Genomic DNA, 16,048 nt, shown 5'->3' with positions numbered 1-16,048 from the left:
CCGCAGTAGAATAGCTAACAAAAGCTCTGGGTTTTACTTGGATGTGAAGTCAGTCATGTTGGATTAGTTAAGAGACACCCATATGAGAATTCAGATCAAAGGGCGTCTTGATGGAGTAAAAGCTAACAGCGTCTGAATTTGAAGTCAGACCAGAGATGTCTTGATAACTCGAGTTCAAAAAGAGCCATACTGTATGATCCAGCAATCCCACTCCTGGGCATATATCCAGAGAGAATTCTAATTTGAAAAGATAACATGCACCCCAATGTTCATAGCAGCACTATTTACAATAGCCAAGACATGGAAACAACCTAAATGTCCATCAACAGATGACTGGATAAAGAAGTTGTGGTGTATTTATACAATGGAATAGTGCTCAGCCATTAAAAAGAATAAAATAGTGCCATTTGAAGCAACATGGATGGACCTGGAGATCGTCATTCTAAGTGAAGTAAGCCAGAAAGAGAAAGAAAAATACCACGATATCACTCATATGTGGAATCTAAAAAAAAAAAAAAAAAACAACAAAGACACAAATGAACTTATTTACAAAATGGAAACAGACTCACAGACATAGAAAATAAACTATGGTTACCAGGGGGGAATGTGGGTGGGAAGGGATAAATTGGGAGTTTGAGATTTGCAGATACTAATTATTATGTATAAAATAGATAAACGACAAGTTTCTTCTGTATAGCACAGGGAACTACATTCAATATCTTGTAGTAACCTATAGTGAAAAGAATATGATAAGGAATATATGTGTGTATATGCATGACTGAAACACGATGCTGTACAGCAGAAATTGACACATCGTAAACTGGCTATACTTCAATTAAAAAAAAATCAAAAAAAGGCCCAGTCAGAGCAGAAAACCAGTGATGATGAGATTTTAACCAGAGGCCCAGATTCAAGGTTGGATCAAAGAGTCACCAGAATTTCAGTTCCAGGTAAGACCAGAGGCATACTGATGGTGGTGTGGTCAAGAGTTCCAGAGCTGATGTCAAATTGGAGGCACAGTGATGACAGACAAGTTAACAGAGGCCCAAATTTGACCAATAAGCTTATTTTTTTATTACTTGCTCTTTATTTCACCTTGGGTTGTAAGTCAAGAAAAAGTATCATGAAGATGAATTTAAAGCAGAATGTAGTAACTAACATTAAAAAGAAAGAGTGCCAACTCTGCCACCTCAAAATTTCACGAGGAAACCCCCAAAATTGTGTATAACAACATCCATGATCAGCTGTCTTGGATCCGGATGCAATAAAGAACATGACGAAGTGTGAAGACGACGTTAGAGAAAACTAAGGGTCCCCCCAGATGATCCTGCCCACCCACTGACCTTAGTTGAAACCGAGCATCTTTTCGGTGTTGCATACTGTGCAGAAAAAGAGTTAACACAGCAGACCTGAACCGCTCTCCCTGGAAAGGCCTGCATCAAGGTAGGCCCTTGGCTGGCGCCTGGAAACTTCGATTCCGGGATGACTCCCACCACTCTCTAAATGATGACAGTGCCTGGACTGTTTGTGTGAGCACTGTGGTATATGCGGAACTCCTGCTTTCCTTCAGGGAGCCTGGAAGTTGGGTATTTGCCAGGCAGGGGCTGCCTACGTGACCAGCCCCCAGTGGAAACCTTGGGCGCTAAGTCTCTAATGAGATTCCCTGGCTGGCAACATGTCACATGTGCTGTCGGTACCCAGGACTGGGGGAATTTGGTGCATCCTGTGCGACTCCACTGGGAGAGGACCCTTGGAAGCTTGTGCCTGGTCTCCCCTGGACTTAACCCCTTATCAGCCGTGTATACAACCATATGCTGATACTGAGAGTCCTCCTCGCAAAACATCGAGTCTGGGTGGTCCTGGGGAACCTCTGACACACATACATACGTGATCTTGACCATGAACAGTCCAGATCTCTGATGTCCCTATTGCATCACCATTTACCTTAAGGTCTTGTCAGATGGAAGGTCCAGGTAGAAACGCTTCTGGCTGCAAGTAACCTCACTGTCCAGTAATAGTGGCTTGAATGAACAAGAGGTAACTTTCCACCCGCTACAAGACCGCTGGTGGTAGTTCAGCAATTCAGCAATGTTGGGCCCAGCTGAGGTGCTGTGACTCTGAGGACTGACCCTGTGGTCTCAAGACAGTAGCTACACTTCCCACTGAAGCCTCTGGACATGGCAGCCTACGGAGCTGGTGGGGAGGGAGCAGCTGAAGCAAGAGCCTCTTTGATGTCCTGACAAGCTTGACATTTCCTGGTGACTCGGGTCACTGACAAGGGATTTGGGTTCTCCATCTCCGTCTATACACCCAAATTTTCTCTCCATGCTTAGGGCGCCTGTCAAATATTGAACATTATTCTGCGCTCTCTGAGCTGTTCCAGGCCCTGAATTTGGGCCCTGGGTGGGCATGGGAAAAGCTAGGGGTGGCTGGGGTTTCTCTGCGGTGGAGAAGTTCTCCATCCCCTGCGCCCACCAACACGAACTGCCACCTCAGCCTTAGGGCCTCTGGTTGCTCTGCACCACTGGCCTGATGCTCTAAGTCCTCAACACCCCTGCTCCCTGCTTGTGGAAAAGAGGTGTTGGGCCTCGGCCTCCCTGAGGAGCTAGCAGAGTCCTGCAGACTAACAGGTGAAAGCACTGGGTTAGAAGCCAGCAGTCCCTACCTCAGCTCCTCCGCTGCCGCCGCCCTGGTGCAAGTCCCCACCATGGCCTGCCTCCATGTCTCTGGATGGGCCCCCCTGCTCCCGCTCCCCACCCCCAGGCTGTTCTTTTCACAGTACCCAGAGGGGTCCTCTTCCAACCAAGTCAGATCACATCCCTACTCTCTTTAAAATGGTCCGGTGACTCACCCCTCACTCAACCAAAAAGCCTAAGTTCTCACTGTAGCCCCCAAAGCCTTCCAGGGTCAGGCCTGTTCAAGTTCATCTCCCACCAAACTCTGATCCAGCCACATTGGCCTCTACGGCGGCCCTTCTGGCACACTCCAGCCTCAGGACCTTTGCACTGCCTTTTCTCTGCCTCTAATTTTCTTCTCCCCGCTATGCTATGGCTCCCTCTCTCACTTCGTGCAGTTCTCTGTTTAAATCTCAGTCAGAAACGTCTTGCCTGATCACGACACCAAAAAGAGCCCAATGTCCCCCACCCCTGAAGTTCTATCTCCTGTCCTTGCTTTTTTCCCACAACACTCATCTTTAGCTGACCTATTATATATTTGTATTATCTACCTGCCCCCACTAGAACGTAAGCCCCATGAGGGCAGGGATTTCTGTCAGTTTAGGCCACAGCTGTACCTTTGGTGCCTAGGACAGTTCCTAGCACACAGTAGGTGCTCAGTATTGTCTGTCCAGTGCAGGGCTGTGTGAAACACTCAAAGTGGTGCCTCTGACATGATAGACGTTCATAAGTGGTTGCTGAATGAATGAATAAATCAATGCATGAAGGCCTGAATGAGAAGGGGAACCCCGTTCCATCTTGGGTCTGAGAGCTGCCCTCTCCCCTATCCCACCCCTAGTGGACCTGGGAGCCTGCCGTCAGCACAACCACGGGAACTTTATTTACAAACACAAGGCTGGGGCAGGAGGTGGGTGGAAGGTGGATGGTGGCAGGGCTGGAAGTCTACTTCTGCTCACGCCTCCAGACGATGACCATGCCGCTGGCGTCACTGGAAGCCAGCAGGCTCTCGTCACAGTTGAAGCTGACGTCCAGCACGGGTGCGCTGTGGCCCTGCAGCTTGTTGACGGCGGCCTTGGCTGCCCGCTCCACATCAAAGAAATGCACGCACATGTCCTCGCTGCCCGTCACTGCCCGGGTGAGAGGAGAGGCCATCGGGGGTGTTGTGGGAGGCAGTGGGGTGCCCTGCACGGGAAGTCTCTAAGGTGTCTTGAGGTGTTGAGGGATTTGTGTCCAAGTTGTGAGGCCCCATGGCTGGGGTGGGGGGCTCTGGGGTGGACCATCCCTAGACGGGAGGTCACCTCGCTGCTGTGGCTCTGTGTCCAGAGTGTGAGGTCTCTGAGCTCCTTGGGGGTTGGGGAGGGGGTCTGTGTCTCAGACTGAGGTTTCTGGTCTGTTGGGGGGATCTGTGTTCAAAATGTGAGGTTGCTGGGGCGAGAGAGTTCTCAATGTGCAGGAAGTTAGGGCATCAGGGTGTCATATCTGAGCCGGATCAGCACCAGCCCTGGTCCATGCCCCACCCAACCCCCCACCGCCTTGATGCCCCGACCCCAAGGGACTCACCCACACAGGCCCCCTGGCGGAAGGACATGAGGGGGCAGAAGATGCTGCGTACGGGGTGCGAACTCTGCTCAATGGGAAAGCTTCTCTTCAGCTGCAGGGTCCCCTCGTTGTCCACCACCCTGAGAGGAGGAGGAGAGCAGGTGAGGGCACAGCCTTGGCTCCAGAGAGGGACGAATGGTGGGCCAGTCTGTGTCCCCACCCCTGTGCAAGGTTCATAAGATCCACTTTTGAGACGACTGTGTAAACCTCTGAAGTGTGGGCTGGTGTGTGATTTACTGACGGTTTGGAAGCGGTACCTGCTGATGGAAATGGGAAGCCTCTGCAGTTTAATTCACTAGTTTCTCTTTCTCAGGGTCCCTAAGAGAGCTGGGCATTAGGATGGGCACAAAGAGAGAAAACGGCTGGCCAAACCATGGCACCCCTGCACTGTGGAATACCACACATGGCCATTCAAAGTGATGAAGCCAAGCTGCTGCAGGTGACCTGCGGCATTTCCACAGGCAGCACCTGGGGAGAAAAGCATTCCTGCGGGCTGCCCTGGCTGAGAACTGCATTTTGGTAACATGATGTGTAAGTGAGTAGGGACAGTAAACTCCCTGCTTAAAAGAAAAAAAAGGAAGAAAAGCAGGTCCCTGCTCTAAGGGGGATTCTAGTCTATTTCATGGCTCAGTTTGCTCATCTGTAAAATGGACATGATGACAGCACCCACCTCTCAGGGTTGTTGTGACAATTAAATGAGGTGCTACGTATAAAGGTGCTCTGAACAGAGCCTGGCCCCAGGAAGCGTTACGTATGTGCTAGCAACTGCTATTACTGTGTTATTATTACTGCTCCTATTTTTATTTTATTTTTTGTGGGAGGGAGGTAATTAGATTTATCTATTTATTTATTTATTTAATGGAGGTACTGCGGATTGAACCCAGGACCTCATGAATACTCTGCAGGCACTCTACCACTGAGCTATACCCTCCCCCCTACTGCTCCTATTGCTATCACAATTCTCATGTTATTATTATTATTGCCATTATTACTATTACTACTACTACTAGTATTATTATTAGGAGACCAGACTTCTGCTCAGTGAAATTAACCTCCACCGCTTAGTCTGCTGGGGAGATGGGGCTCTCGTCCCGGTCTGATGGACACGGCAGGCCCCCCAATCTCCAGGCGGCCCAGAAGGGAGACCCACCTATAGAGCAGCAGCTTGTTGAGGCAAGCGTTGATGAGCAGTGAGGGGTCCCGGGCCTCGCGGCTGACCCAAGAGCGGGCGGAGATGCTGGTCACCGGGCTGCCCTCGTGCACCACCAGACGCTTGGCTTTGGTCAGCTTCCCTGTGGTGGCAGAGGGAGGGAGGGGAGGCAGAGGTAAGGGCGGGAGCTCCGTACTGGGTGGGGTGTGCGCAAGCGCCCGGATGCCGGCCTTGGACCTGCCTACCTGTGGCCATGTCGAAGAGAAAGGAGAAAACACTGCCGCGGTCATCGCCCGCCCAGAGCAGCCGGCCAGGGGCATCAAAGGACAGAGCAAGGACTCGGCCTGTCAGCTTGCTAGAGCCACCCTTCACCTTCTTGCCCGTGGAGATGTTCATGACATGCACGTTGTGCTTGGCATTCCCTACCTGTGGGTGAGACCCATATACCATCACCCTGTTCCCAGCCAGTCCCTCCTTGAGTCTGACCACAGAGGGGCTGCTGTTGATTGGGCTGGTGGATCCCTATCAGACTCTAATCACAGCGAGGCTGGGCCGGGAGGTGAGGTGGCCCAGGCCTGTGATCCTTCTGAGCTAGCCTCTCTTGCAATCTGACCGGAGTAGACCAGCTGCTCCCAGGACTAAGGGGGCCTGCCTGGCCCTTCTGGGAGCCTTGACTATACTGGGGCGGCAGCTGCTGCTGTAGCTGAGAGGACCCCAGAGCACAAGCTCACTTGGCCAGCTCCCCCTACTCCCCGCTCAGGGCCAGGCCAGACGTTTCATTTCTGTCCCCTGCCCTCTGACTCTCTTTATCCAGGGGTTGGACCACCGTGAAGCTGCCACTGAGACAAGACGAGGTTTCCAACTAGTAATCCTGCTCCCCAACCAACAGCCTCTGCAGTAGGAAAACAGTAGGACTACTGCTAATGGGACCATGACCCGATCCCCTGACCACCCCTCGAACCCCTGGAGTCTACCACAGTGAGGCCATCCCAGACCAAGCATCCCCCGCTGTGCCCTGTTTCCCTGACTCTGACCACATGAGGACCGCAGCGATGGACTAGAGGGGATCCCCTTATACTGACTCCCTGTGAGAGCCCTCCTGGCCTGGCATCCCACCCTTGGCGCATGGACCCCCTGGAGCCTGACCACAGTGAGGTTGTTGTTGACCGGCTGGAAGGTGCAGCAGAGCAGTTCGGCGCTGTCGGGGTCAGGGATCTCCCGGATACAGCGGCCGTCCTCAGAAGCCCAGATGCGCATGGTGGCATCGAGCGAGGTGGACACAAGGATGTCATTGGAGAGAGACCAGGCGAAGTCGGAGACACCGCGGGTGTGGCCCCGCAGCACGCGGAGCACAGTGGGCGGGGCGGGCACCAGCTGGCACAGGGAGATACTACCATCGAGCGAGCAGCAGGCCAGGCGGTGCCGGTCGTCATTGGCGAAGCGCACCCTGGGGACTGCAAGGCCAAGAGGCTGTTTGTGAGAGTCGGCATGCTCACCGGGTGCTTTCATCTATAGAAGGTCTCATGTGTGAGCTGGGGACCGGGACCCACTGCACCAGGTACAGTAGCCTCTGCAAAGGGCTTTCCTTGGCTGAGAAAGGGAGCTGGGACCCCAGAAGACCCTCTGCCAAAAGCTCCCTAAATCTTAGCAGATATTTTATGGATTACAAATGACTTCTGCAACTTGACAAGGCTTCTACATCTCAGTGAGCGCTTTATGGTTACCAAGGTCTTCATGGACATAGAAAACAAACTATGGTTACCAAAGGGGAAAGGGGTGGGGAGAGGGATAAATTAGGAATTTGGGATTAACAGACACACATCATTACTATATATAAAATAAATGAACAAGGACCTACTGTATAGCACAGGGAACTATATTCAATTTCTTGTAATAAGCTATAACAGAAAAGAATCTAAAAAAATATATGTATGTATATGTATAACTAAATCGCTTTGCTGTACACCTGAAACTACATTGTAAATCAAATACACTTCAATAAAAACATTTGGAAAAAAAACACAATTACCAAGGTCTTGGCGGTGTGCAAAACCCACTTTGCAAGGGGGATTTCTCTACAGCAAAGGCTTTAAACTTGTCTGAGAGACTTAGGACCCCAGAAGCCTTCTGAAAAGTGCCCTTTTAAGCTGCTGAGCCCCTTTATGGTAGACAAAGCAGCCAAGACTTTACAGATCATTTTGCAGTGGGCTTTTACGTTTGTGAAAGGTTTGATGGATAGGAATTCCTCCGTTGGAGGTGGGTTCAAGATTCTGTGTTCCCAAAAAGGATGGACAGGGCGGCTCTCACAGTTTGGACAAACATGTGGCATGGACCCTCCACCCACTGGCTCACCTGCCTCATCCACGTGCTGGTCAAAAACATGGTACATGCCCGCAAAGGCGTAGTTCTCGCTCAGCGATGTGTCCCCAGCCATGGCTCGACTTGCTTCTGCCGCTGATGTGGGCACCACACTGCCGGGGGGCCTAGGCCCCAACAGGAGTGAGGGGTGAGAGGAGGTAGGTACTAGCGTTGGGCCTGCTGTTGCCCCACGGCACCCCACCTCCTCACAGACCCCACCCTCAGCTGCCCCTAGTACGTACCTGTCCTCATAGACTGCACGGTTCATCTGTGCCTGCAGCTGGTAGGAGCCTCGGCTAACAGAACGGCGATGCCCACGGGCGCCCAGGGCCCGAGGATCATCCTCAAAGTCCTGCAAACAGAAGGAGGGGGACACACCTTGAAAACAGCCCTCAAGAACCTATGAGGTCTGGAGTCTTCAAAATATAGCCAGAACTAGATCCCCTCTCACCCCTTCTACTGCCCCCACCACTGCCTGGACTCCTGTGGTAGCCTCTGCACTAGTTCCCCTGCTCCTGCCCTTGCCCTGCTCAGCAGATACTCAACAAACCTTCTCTCAACAAGGAATGAACACTCTTTCACCAGAAACACTCAGCTTAGTCTCTTGCCTCATTCAAGTCTCAGCTCAACTGTCACCTCCTCAGAGAGGCCTTCCCTGATTGCCCCCATCAAAAAGAGCTTCCCTCTGTCCCACCAGTCCTGTTTCATCCCCCAAGTCTGCTTTAATTTTTCCATGTTAGCACTTCTTGCTACAAGCCATGATAGTTATTAACCTGTTTATCTGGCTTGCTGTTTATTGACCTACTTATCTTGTTTATTGCCTGTTTACTGATTTATCTCATACGATATCTCTTTCTGCCCTCCGCTTAGCCTAAGAGCCTAGAACAGTGCCTGGCACAGAGCAGGCACTTAACAAGTCTGTTGAGTGAATGGATATGAAGGAAGGTGGTTAGTATCGCAGGAGGCGTGGGGGAGGAGGAGCTCACCTCCATGCGGTCAAGGGTGGTGCGGCTGCTGCGGACGATGCTGTTGCTATAGGCACGAGCACTGCCTGGCTCAGATAGGGGCCCGTAGCGCTGGCCTAGGAGCTGCCCACGCAGCCTCAGGTACTGCCGACGCAATGCTGGAGGGTGCCCAGCCTTGGCATTCTCCCGCAGTAGCTGGCTGCGCCGTCTGATATACTGCGTCCGAAACTGTGGAAACGTTGGTGTGCGGTACGCGTTGTACCTGCGATGGCACGAGGCAAGGCGGGCAGCAGGCACAGGACAGAGGGAGTCCAATCAACTCACGCGATAGGGAAGGAGAATGGGGTGTGTGGCAGGGAAGGGTTAGGATGGCAAGTGATTAGTAGTGGTGGTGGGGGTCCCTCTGGTGCCGTGATGAGGATGAGTCTACATCATTAATGGGCAGGGCAATGAGGTCAGTGTGGGGACCGTGGAGGCCGTCTGCAGCTTTGGTGGAGTTGGGAGGGGGTGCCCAAGTCAATGTAAACAACAGGAGAAGCCAGTCTGACATGATGATGGAGATTAGTGTGGGACAATGGTGGGAGTCAGTACAGGATGGCGACTGAGTCAGACTGGGGAAGTGATGGTGGTAAGAGCAGTCTGGGAAGCAATGGTGGGGAACAGGATGTCACCAGCCTGGGCTCCATCACCCCCTCCCAAAGGCTCCAGTAACACAGCCTCTTTGCGCATGCCTATAGGTGACGGAATTTTCCTAGCAGGCTCTTTAACGACCCTCTTTGGTCAGCCATTCTCACCGCCGGCAAGCCCCCACACCCTGCTATTGCGCATGCTCAACTCTGGCAAGCCCACTCAGCCACATAAGGCAAGTTCTCCGCCCAGCCTCACTTATCGCCATTGCGCATGCACCACAGTAACTTCCGCTCCCACGAGCTCCGACCCCACGCCTCACCTCGCGTCTACTGCTAAGACCTGCTGCCACACCGCGGCCATTCCCCGGCCTCCTCTTCCGGCGTGTCCGCCCGCGGGAGCCTGCAGGACAAGGGCTTGGAATGTCAGCGTCTCAACTAAAGCGATCTAGTTCCGCCCCTTCCGCCAGGCGATCATTGCCATAGACACTGAGTCCCTCCATGCCAGGATGTCGCGAAATCCCACCCGGCTGTTAGCATGGCCATCACCCCAGCCCTGCCCTTCCCGGGCAGTGCCCGGGTGACTCACAGCCGCGATTCAGACCTGACCCCGCCCCTCCCAGGTAGCCATAGCAACGCCCCTCCTCCTCCCCGCCTAGCAATCCTTGTTGGCATTCCCACCCAGCTCGCCCCCACCTCCCCCCGCCTTCCCTTCTCGGGGCCAAGAGCAGGGCCCGGGATCAGGGGCCACCTCCGGGGCTGCCTCCGGCTCTTGAGGCTCCCGGGGCGGCCCTGAGACCAGTGTCACCCTTTCCTTCTCTCTTCTCCCTCTCTCTGGTTCCAAGCAAGATGGCCGCCTGCTGCCAGGAAGAACTGCCAAGCGCAGAGCAAATCGATAGGAATCCTTAGGGCGTGGGAGAATCACGCAGGCGCATTAAGGGCCTCTGGCACAAGGCTGGAAGCTCCGCCTTTTAAATTCTATACACCCCAGTCCCTAATAGCACTTTTTGTGTACACATGAACAACGTCCAGGAGCCACAGGGACACGGGCGAGTGTGCAGATCACTCACTGAAAATCAGAAATATGACTTTCTTTAGAGTGGTATAAGATGCTTTTTTAGCACAATCTTAACCAAGCAAAATTTGAAGTGCAGAATGAAAAATCATCACACATGCGAAGGCCCCTAGAAAGTTCTCCAGTTCTTAGGTGACTGATGGACCTTCAGACACCCCGGGGATGAGAACAGTCCTTTCTGTGTGTCTGTGGTGGGGTGGGGTGGGTGGGCTTGGATGCTCCCCGGAAGCTTGGTCTGGGCATGAGTCTCTAAAGGCAGAAGACGTAATTAGGCACAACACAGGCTTTAGGGTTTGGATCCCAGGAGGCTATCTGAATCATCCTTATTTCAACTCCAACAGGAAGCTGCATCTCTCCATCTTAACGTGATCAGGACACACAACGTACAAGGTTGGAATACGAGGTTTAGTAGCTTCCTATTGGATTTTTTTTAATTGAAGTATAGTCAGTTTACAATGTTGTGTCAATTTCTGGTGTACAGCATAATAGTTCAGTCATACATATACATACATATATTTGTTTTCATATTCTTTTTCATTATAGGTTACTATAAGATATTGACTATAGTTCCCTGTGCTATACAGTAGAAACTTGTTTATCTATTTTATATATAGTAGTTAGTGCTTCCTACTGGATCTTAATATCAACTGACACAATTCTCAAAACTGTTATTTTTCACACTATTTTTATAATAAATACAATAATCTGGACAATATTTTTAAAGCCACCTGAAAAGACACACAGCCAAAACTCTATTGCAACCTTGTGTTCTAACAAAAATAGACCACACTGTATTGTACTGACTTAACATCTCCCTTCTTCATGTAACTAAGCTATGGGTGTCTTTTCAGGATATTGACCCCTTTTGTGTTTCATGATTGCTAAAGGATAAACTATTTCACTGCACAAACCATTAACATTTATTGGACAATGTACTGGATACTGTTCAAGGTGACTTACATGTATTAATCCACTGAAACCTAATAACTGAATGTTGTGGATCCCATTACTATCCTCATTTTACAGATGAGGAAATCTGAATCCCAGAAAGTTCAAGGGTGACATTTTGTTGAATTGGACCCCTATTTCTGACCAACCAGCCCTGGGTTTACAGTTGGCCCATGAACACCATAGGTTTGAACTGTGTAGGTCCACTTATACAGGGTTCTTTCTTTTCAATAACTGTTACAGTACTACACCACCCATGGTTGGTTGAATTTGCAGATGCAGAACCACAGATACAGAGGACCGATTATGGGATTTGAGCACTCATGGATTTTGGTATCCACGGCAGGTCCTGGGACTAATCCCCCACAGACACTAAGGAACAACTGTATTTCCCAGTTCCTTTTTTTGCCATAAAGGATATGATCAATGCCTTTCCCATTCACCTTGATCCTCCCTGGACAGAACCCTGCCCCTCATCCCACCATTCAGCTTCCAAAGAAACACGATGGGAAGAAATCAGAGGAGAGTCAGGGGTCCCAGGGAGATTTACTGTCTCACTGCCTGAATTGGTTTTTTTGTTGTTGCTTTTACAATATTCATGTTAAAATTTCAAAAATTATTTTAAAAACCTTATTCATATACAGCTATATATAAGATACTAGATAAAACAACCTAATGAGGGTGGTCATAAGTAAGAATTAGCCATTAATGCATAGAAAGAGTTCATAATGACACCTGCTGTGTGAACATTTGCTGTCATTCCAGGAAGCAGTACTTTTCAGAAGGCAGTATAACTTGGCCACTGCCACAGGCTCTGACAAGTAGGAGCTATGTGGTCTTGGGCAGGTCACTTAACCCCTTTGTGACCCAGCCTCATCTGAAAAAAAAAAAAAAACTGCCTCATAGAGTTAGAGTGAGGACTCAATGAGTTAATATTTGTAAAGCTTACACTAGCATCTGGGACAGAGGAAATATCCACTAAATGCTGACTACTGTTAGTTGTTTTAAAAACTTTTCCCAATAACAGATTCATCTGCCAGAGGTAAATCTGGGGCAGAAATGATGTGAATTAGAATGACCACAGCCACCTCTTGTATTTCTGTCCTCTGCATTTTTTTCAATTTTTAGTTTTAAACACTTACACACTCTTATTGGATTAAAAATGGGTTTTGAGCAACAAGCTGATGACAGAAGGTCTTTTCAGTTTGCTGGGAGCTTAGAGAGAAAGGGGCAGAATTTATGTGCATGAATGACACGTCGGGGTTGGGGGAGGCCTGGATGTATTAAGTAACCAGAAACAGCTTCTGGAGGTTGTGAATGACCTTGGTTACAATCATGACATCTAAAAACGCTCAAGTCCATGTGGGACACAAGTTCCACCCACTCTCACAGAATCTAGGGCTATTTTACAGTCAGAGTGACAGCTGAGGGTCCTAGCCAAATGAACAACAAAAACAGATTGGGATAGAAAAGACAGGTAAGCCAGAACTGTTTGAAGATAAAGCCACATCACAATAGTAACTTAAGTGATGGCAGAAACAGGTAAGGGCAGTGTCTTTTTTGGACTCCTTTCTTCATGGTGCCTCCTGCCTATATGGCCCCCAGAGCTTACACCTGCAAAAGCGAGCACTGAACCACAGTGGCTGTGTCTGCTTTTCATTACAAACACAGGCTGAAATGAAACCTGAAATTGGGCCCCATCCTCAGGAACTAAAAGAAGCATAATTCGAGGGAAAGCCTGGGTGGCTTGGGGTGACAAGGGTGTGCTGAGAATCAAGGCCAGAGAGCGATATGGGAGGACACTTGGAGCTGAGGTTGTAACTAACTAGTGTGCAGATACTGAGTCCTTGTTCACTTATCTCATCTCCGAAGTTTCTTCCTAAATGGGACAAGTGGGGGTTGGAACACAAGATCATAACTTAAATTTGACCATTTCCTGGTGGGAAAACATTTGCCTCTGAAGCCAGAGCGCTCACAATTCCCAAAGTTTTTTTTTTTTTTAAGTGGGGGTACTGGGGATTGAACCCAGGACCTCGTGCATGCTAAGCACACACTTTACCACTGAGCTATTACCCACCCCCTCCAAAGCCGTAATGGTGACAACTCTCCATGGCATGAGTCAGAACCCAATTCCTGCATTTGGGAAGAGCCTCACAGACCACTTGAGCAGCCTCCAGCAAGTTGCAAGAGCAAGCCAGCCTTCTAACAAATATTTATCAAGTCCCTACTAGGTGCCAGGCACTGGAGAAACAGCAGGAACTCTAAACAAATGGCCCCCTGCTCTCATGAAGTTGCCATTCTAGCCGGAAAGACGCATGATAAATACAATCATTTTAAAAACCGACATTCACTATCATTAAAATAGTAGTTTGGTTAGCGTTTCTGAGCAGTGAGGGAAGAGAGGGAGGGATGAGAAATAAATTTAAGCTGGAAACTGAATGAAAGGGAACCAGATACACAAAGCTCTGGACACTGGGTAAGACCAGTGAGGCCAGTCTGTGACTGATTCAGAGGAGAAATCACTTCACGGGGCTAGAACTGGAGTCACTTTGCTCTTAAGAGCTCCATTCCATCTAACCAGTGAGTGACTAGGGGCCTGAGCAAGACCAGACTGTAGGTTTGGTACCTCAGTCCCAGATGATACAGCAAAATGGGCAAGGCCCTTGATTGTTCCCATTTTTCCTGCTAATAGACTGAACTACCTCTAGCTGCTTTTCAAATGTGAAGCCACCCTTGCTTTCCTGGGATGAGCCTCACCTGGTTTTGGTGACAGCCTGCATTTATCGAGCTCTTACTACATCTATCTTATGGAACTGTCACAACAGCCCTAATGAGGTAGGTGTGACATTTAGCTCCACTTTGAAGATAAGGAAAGTGAACCCTGGAGGGGTTTACTGCCCGTGGCCACAGATGCAGAAAATATCAGAGCTAGCATTTGGACCCAGGCATGAAGTAGAACTGGACTAGGTTTTCTTATCCTGAACACCAGAAACCACCATCCCCTGGTAACCGGTCAGCAGTGTTGACAGCGGTACTCCATCCCTCTCTCACCTCTCTGTATGGCCCCTGCATCGAGTCCCAAATCAATTTCCACTGGTACATCCTCCCTGAAATCTACAGCGGCTCCCAGCTGCTGTGAGGAGAAGCCGGCTTCTTCGGCCTCCTCTCCAGCTTTGTCCCTTGTTGCTCTTACTCTATCTGGTTATGTTCCAGTCACACTGGCTTTCTTGCACATCCTTTTAAAATTGCACAAACTGTTCCCAAGATCTGGAACACTGTCTTCTGTGCACTCAAACAAACACTTCTCATCCTACAGTAATATTACTAATGACAAGCACTCTGTGCCACGCACTGTTCAAAGCATTTTACAGAGAAAACCTTCTTTAATACTCACAACCACCCTATGAAGTTGGTAATATTATCATCCCATGTCACAGATTGGGAAATGGAAGCAAAGACACGAAGTAAACAGCCCAAGGCCACGTAGCAAGTAGGCGATGGAGTTAGATTTACACCCAGGCCACCCGGCTCCAGAATCCTTGCTCATAACCACTACACTATTTAATATCAGTTCCTGAATTACTTTGTATGAGGTCCTCCAGTGCGGATTCAGAACAATTTCTTTCTCTCTCACCCCCTTCGTTTAATTTGTCAAGCGGATCCTGTCAATTCCTTCAGAATTTATCCAGAATCCACGTCCACTGCTGCCACCACCATTGCTGATCTGGACCAGGACAGTGGCCTTCTCATGGCTTCTGCCCTCGTTGCCTCCCTGTCTGTCCTCACAGCAGCCAGAGGGTCCTGTTACAACCCAAGTCAGCCCACAGCCCTCCTCTGTTCAGACCCCTGCTGCATCTCTCTCAGAGAAAAAGCCCAAGTCATCCCCATGGCCAGTGAGGCCCTATGGGACCAGGCCCCGTCACCTCTCTGGCCTCACCTCCTGCCACTGGCCCTCCTGCACACTATGCTCCCGCTGCACTGACCTTCTTGCTGTTCCTCATATACACCAAGGAATCTCCCACCCCAGGGCCTTTGCACTTGCTTACTTTTCCTTCTGCCTGTAATTCTCCTCTTCCAGATGTCATGGAAAGGGAAGGCTGAGAGATCTGGCTGGTATAGAAATGTGCCATCGTTCCATTCAGGTGTTTGCTACTTACCTAGACGGCAAAAGCAAGAGTTGCCACAGATGCCAGCTCATGTCCCTCGTGCAGGGTAACACAGAAACAAAAAGGGGCCAGATAACTGCAGCATGGATAGTAGGATACCGTGTTGCCGAGGAGCTAGGATATGCTAAGCAGTTTGATAACCTTAAGTCAGAGAAGAGAAGTAACAGAAAGCCTCATACCTCACTGGGAACTCGGGAGATGAGAAATCGTCTCATGACAGCCTATTTGGTAGACAGGGAGGTGAACGAGAAATGGCCTTGTAGCTGTTCCTCACAAGCCTCTCGTGCTCTGTGTTCCAAGGATCACAGGGCGTTCTGCCAATACTTAGATCAGCTTGCCTACGTCGCCTATGCGGAAACGTGCTAGGCGGCCAGAGCGCTGTGGCGGAACAATTCCCCTACCATTCTTCTTCTAATTTCAAGTCTCTGCTGTAAGGTCACCTCCTCTGAGTCATCTTCCCTAACCACCCTGTGTAAAACGGCGCAT

The 16,048-nt window shown here is 49.9% G+C and overlaps 1 protein-coding gene across 4 annotated transcripts; it reads right to left on the bottom strand.

Annotated features, from left to right (window-relative positions):
• Window positions 1–3,532: 3,532 nt before the first annotated feature.
• WDR13 (WD repeat domain 13) lies at window positions 3,533–15,760 on the bottom strand. Of its 4 annotated transcripts, none has more exons than XM_045505179.1 (10): window positions 15,742–15,760; window positions 9,697–9,776; window positions 8,769–9,009; window positions 8,025–8,134; window positions 7,777–7,907; window positions 6,571–6,878; window positions 5,670–5,850; window positions 5,425–5,566; window positions 4,236–4,354; window positions 3,533–3,802 (listed from the first exon to the last, which is right to left on the bottom strand). In XM_045505179.1, the coding sequence occupies exons 2-10, from the start codon at window positions 9,735–9,737 to the stop codon at window positions 3,618–3,620; spliced, it is 1,458 nt and encodes a 485-aa protein (XP_045361135.1). In that variant the 5' UTR covers window positions 9,738–9,776; window positions 15,742–15,760; the 3' UTR covers window positions 3,533–3,617. The 4 variants fall into 4 exon arrangements, with proteins under 4 accessions (XP_045361135.1, XP_010966429.1, XP_045361137.1 ...); XM_010968127.3 differs by lacking the exon at window positions 15,742–15,760 and adding an exon at window positions 10,125–10,198; XM_045505181.2 differs by lacking the exon at window positions 15,742–15,760 and adding an exon at window positions 10,125–10,157 and having other exon boundaries at window positions 8,769–8,975.
• Between the last annotated feature and the right edge of the window lie 288 nt (window positions 15,761–16,048).

Source organism: Camelus bactrianus, chromosome X (assembly GCF_048773025.1).
Source record: "Camelus bactrianus isolate YW-2024 breed Bactrian camel chromosome X, ASM4877302v1, whole genome shotgun sequence".
NCBI classification, from domain to species: Eukaryota; Metazoa; Chordata; class Mammalia; order Artiodactyla; family Camelidae; genus Camelus; species Camelus bactrianus.
The sequence above is the reverse complement of the archived record's forward strand: the minus strand, read 5'-3'. Positions and strand labels throughout refer to the sequence as shown.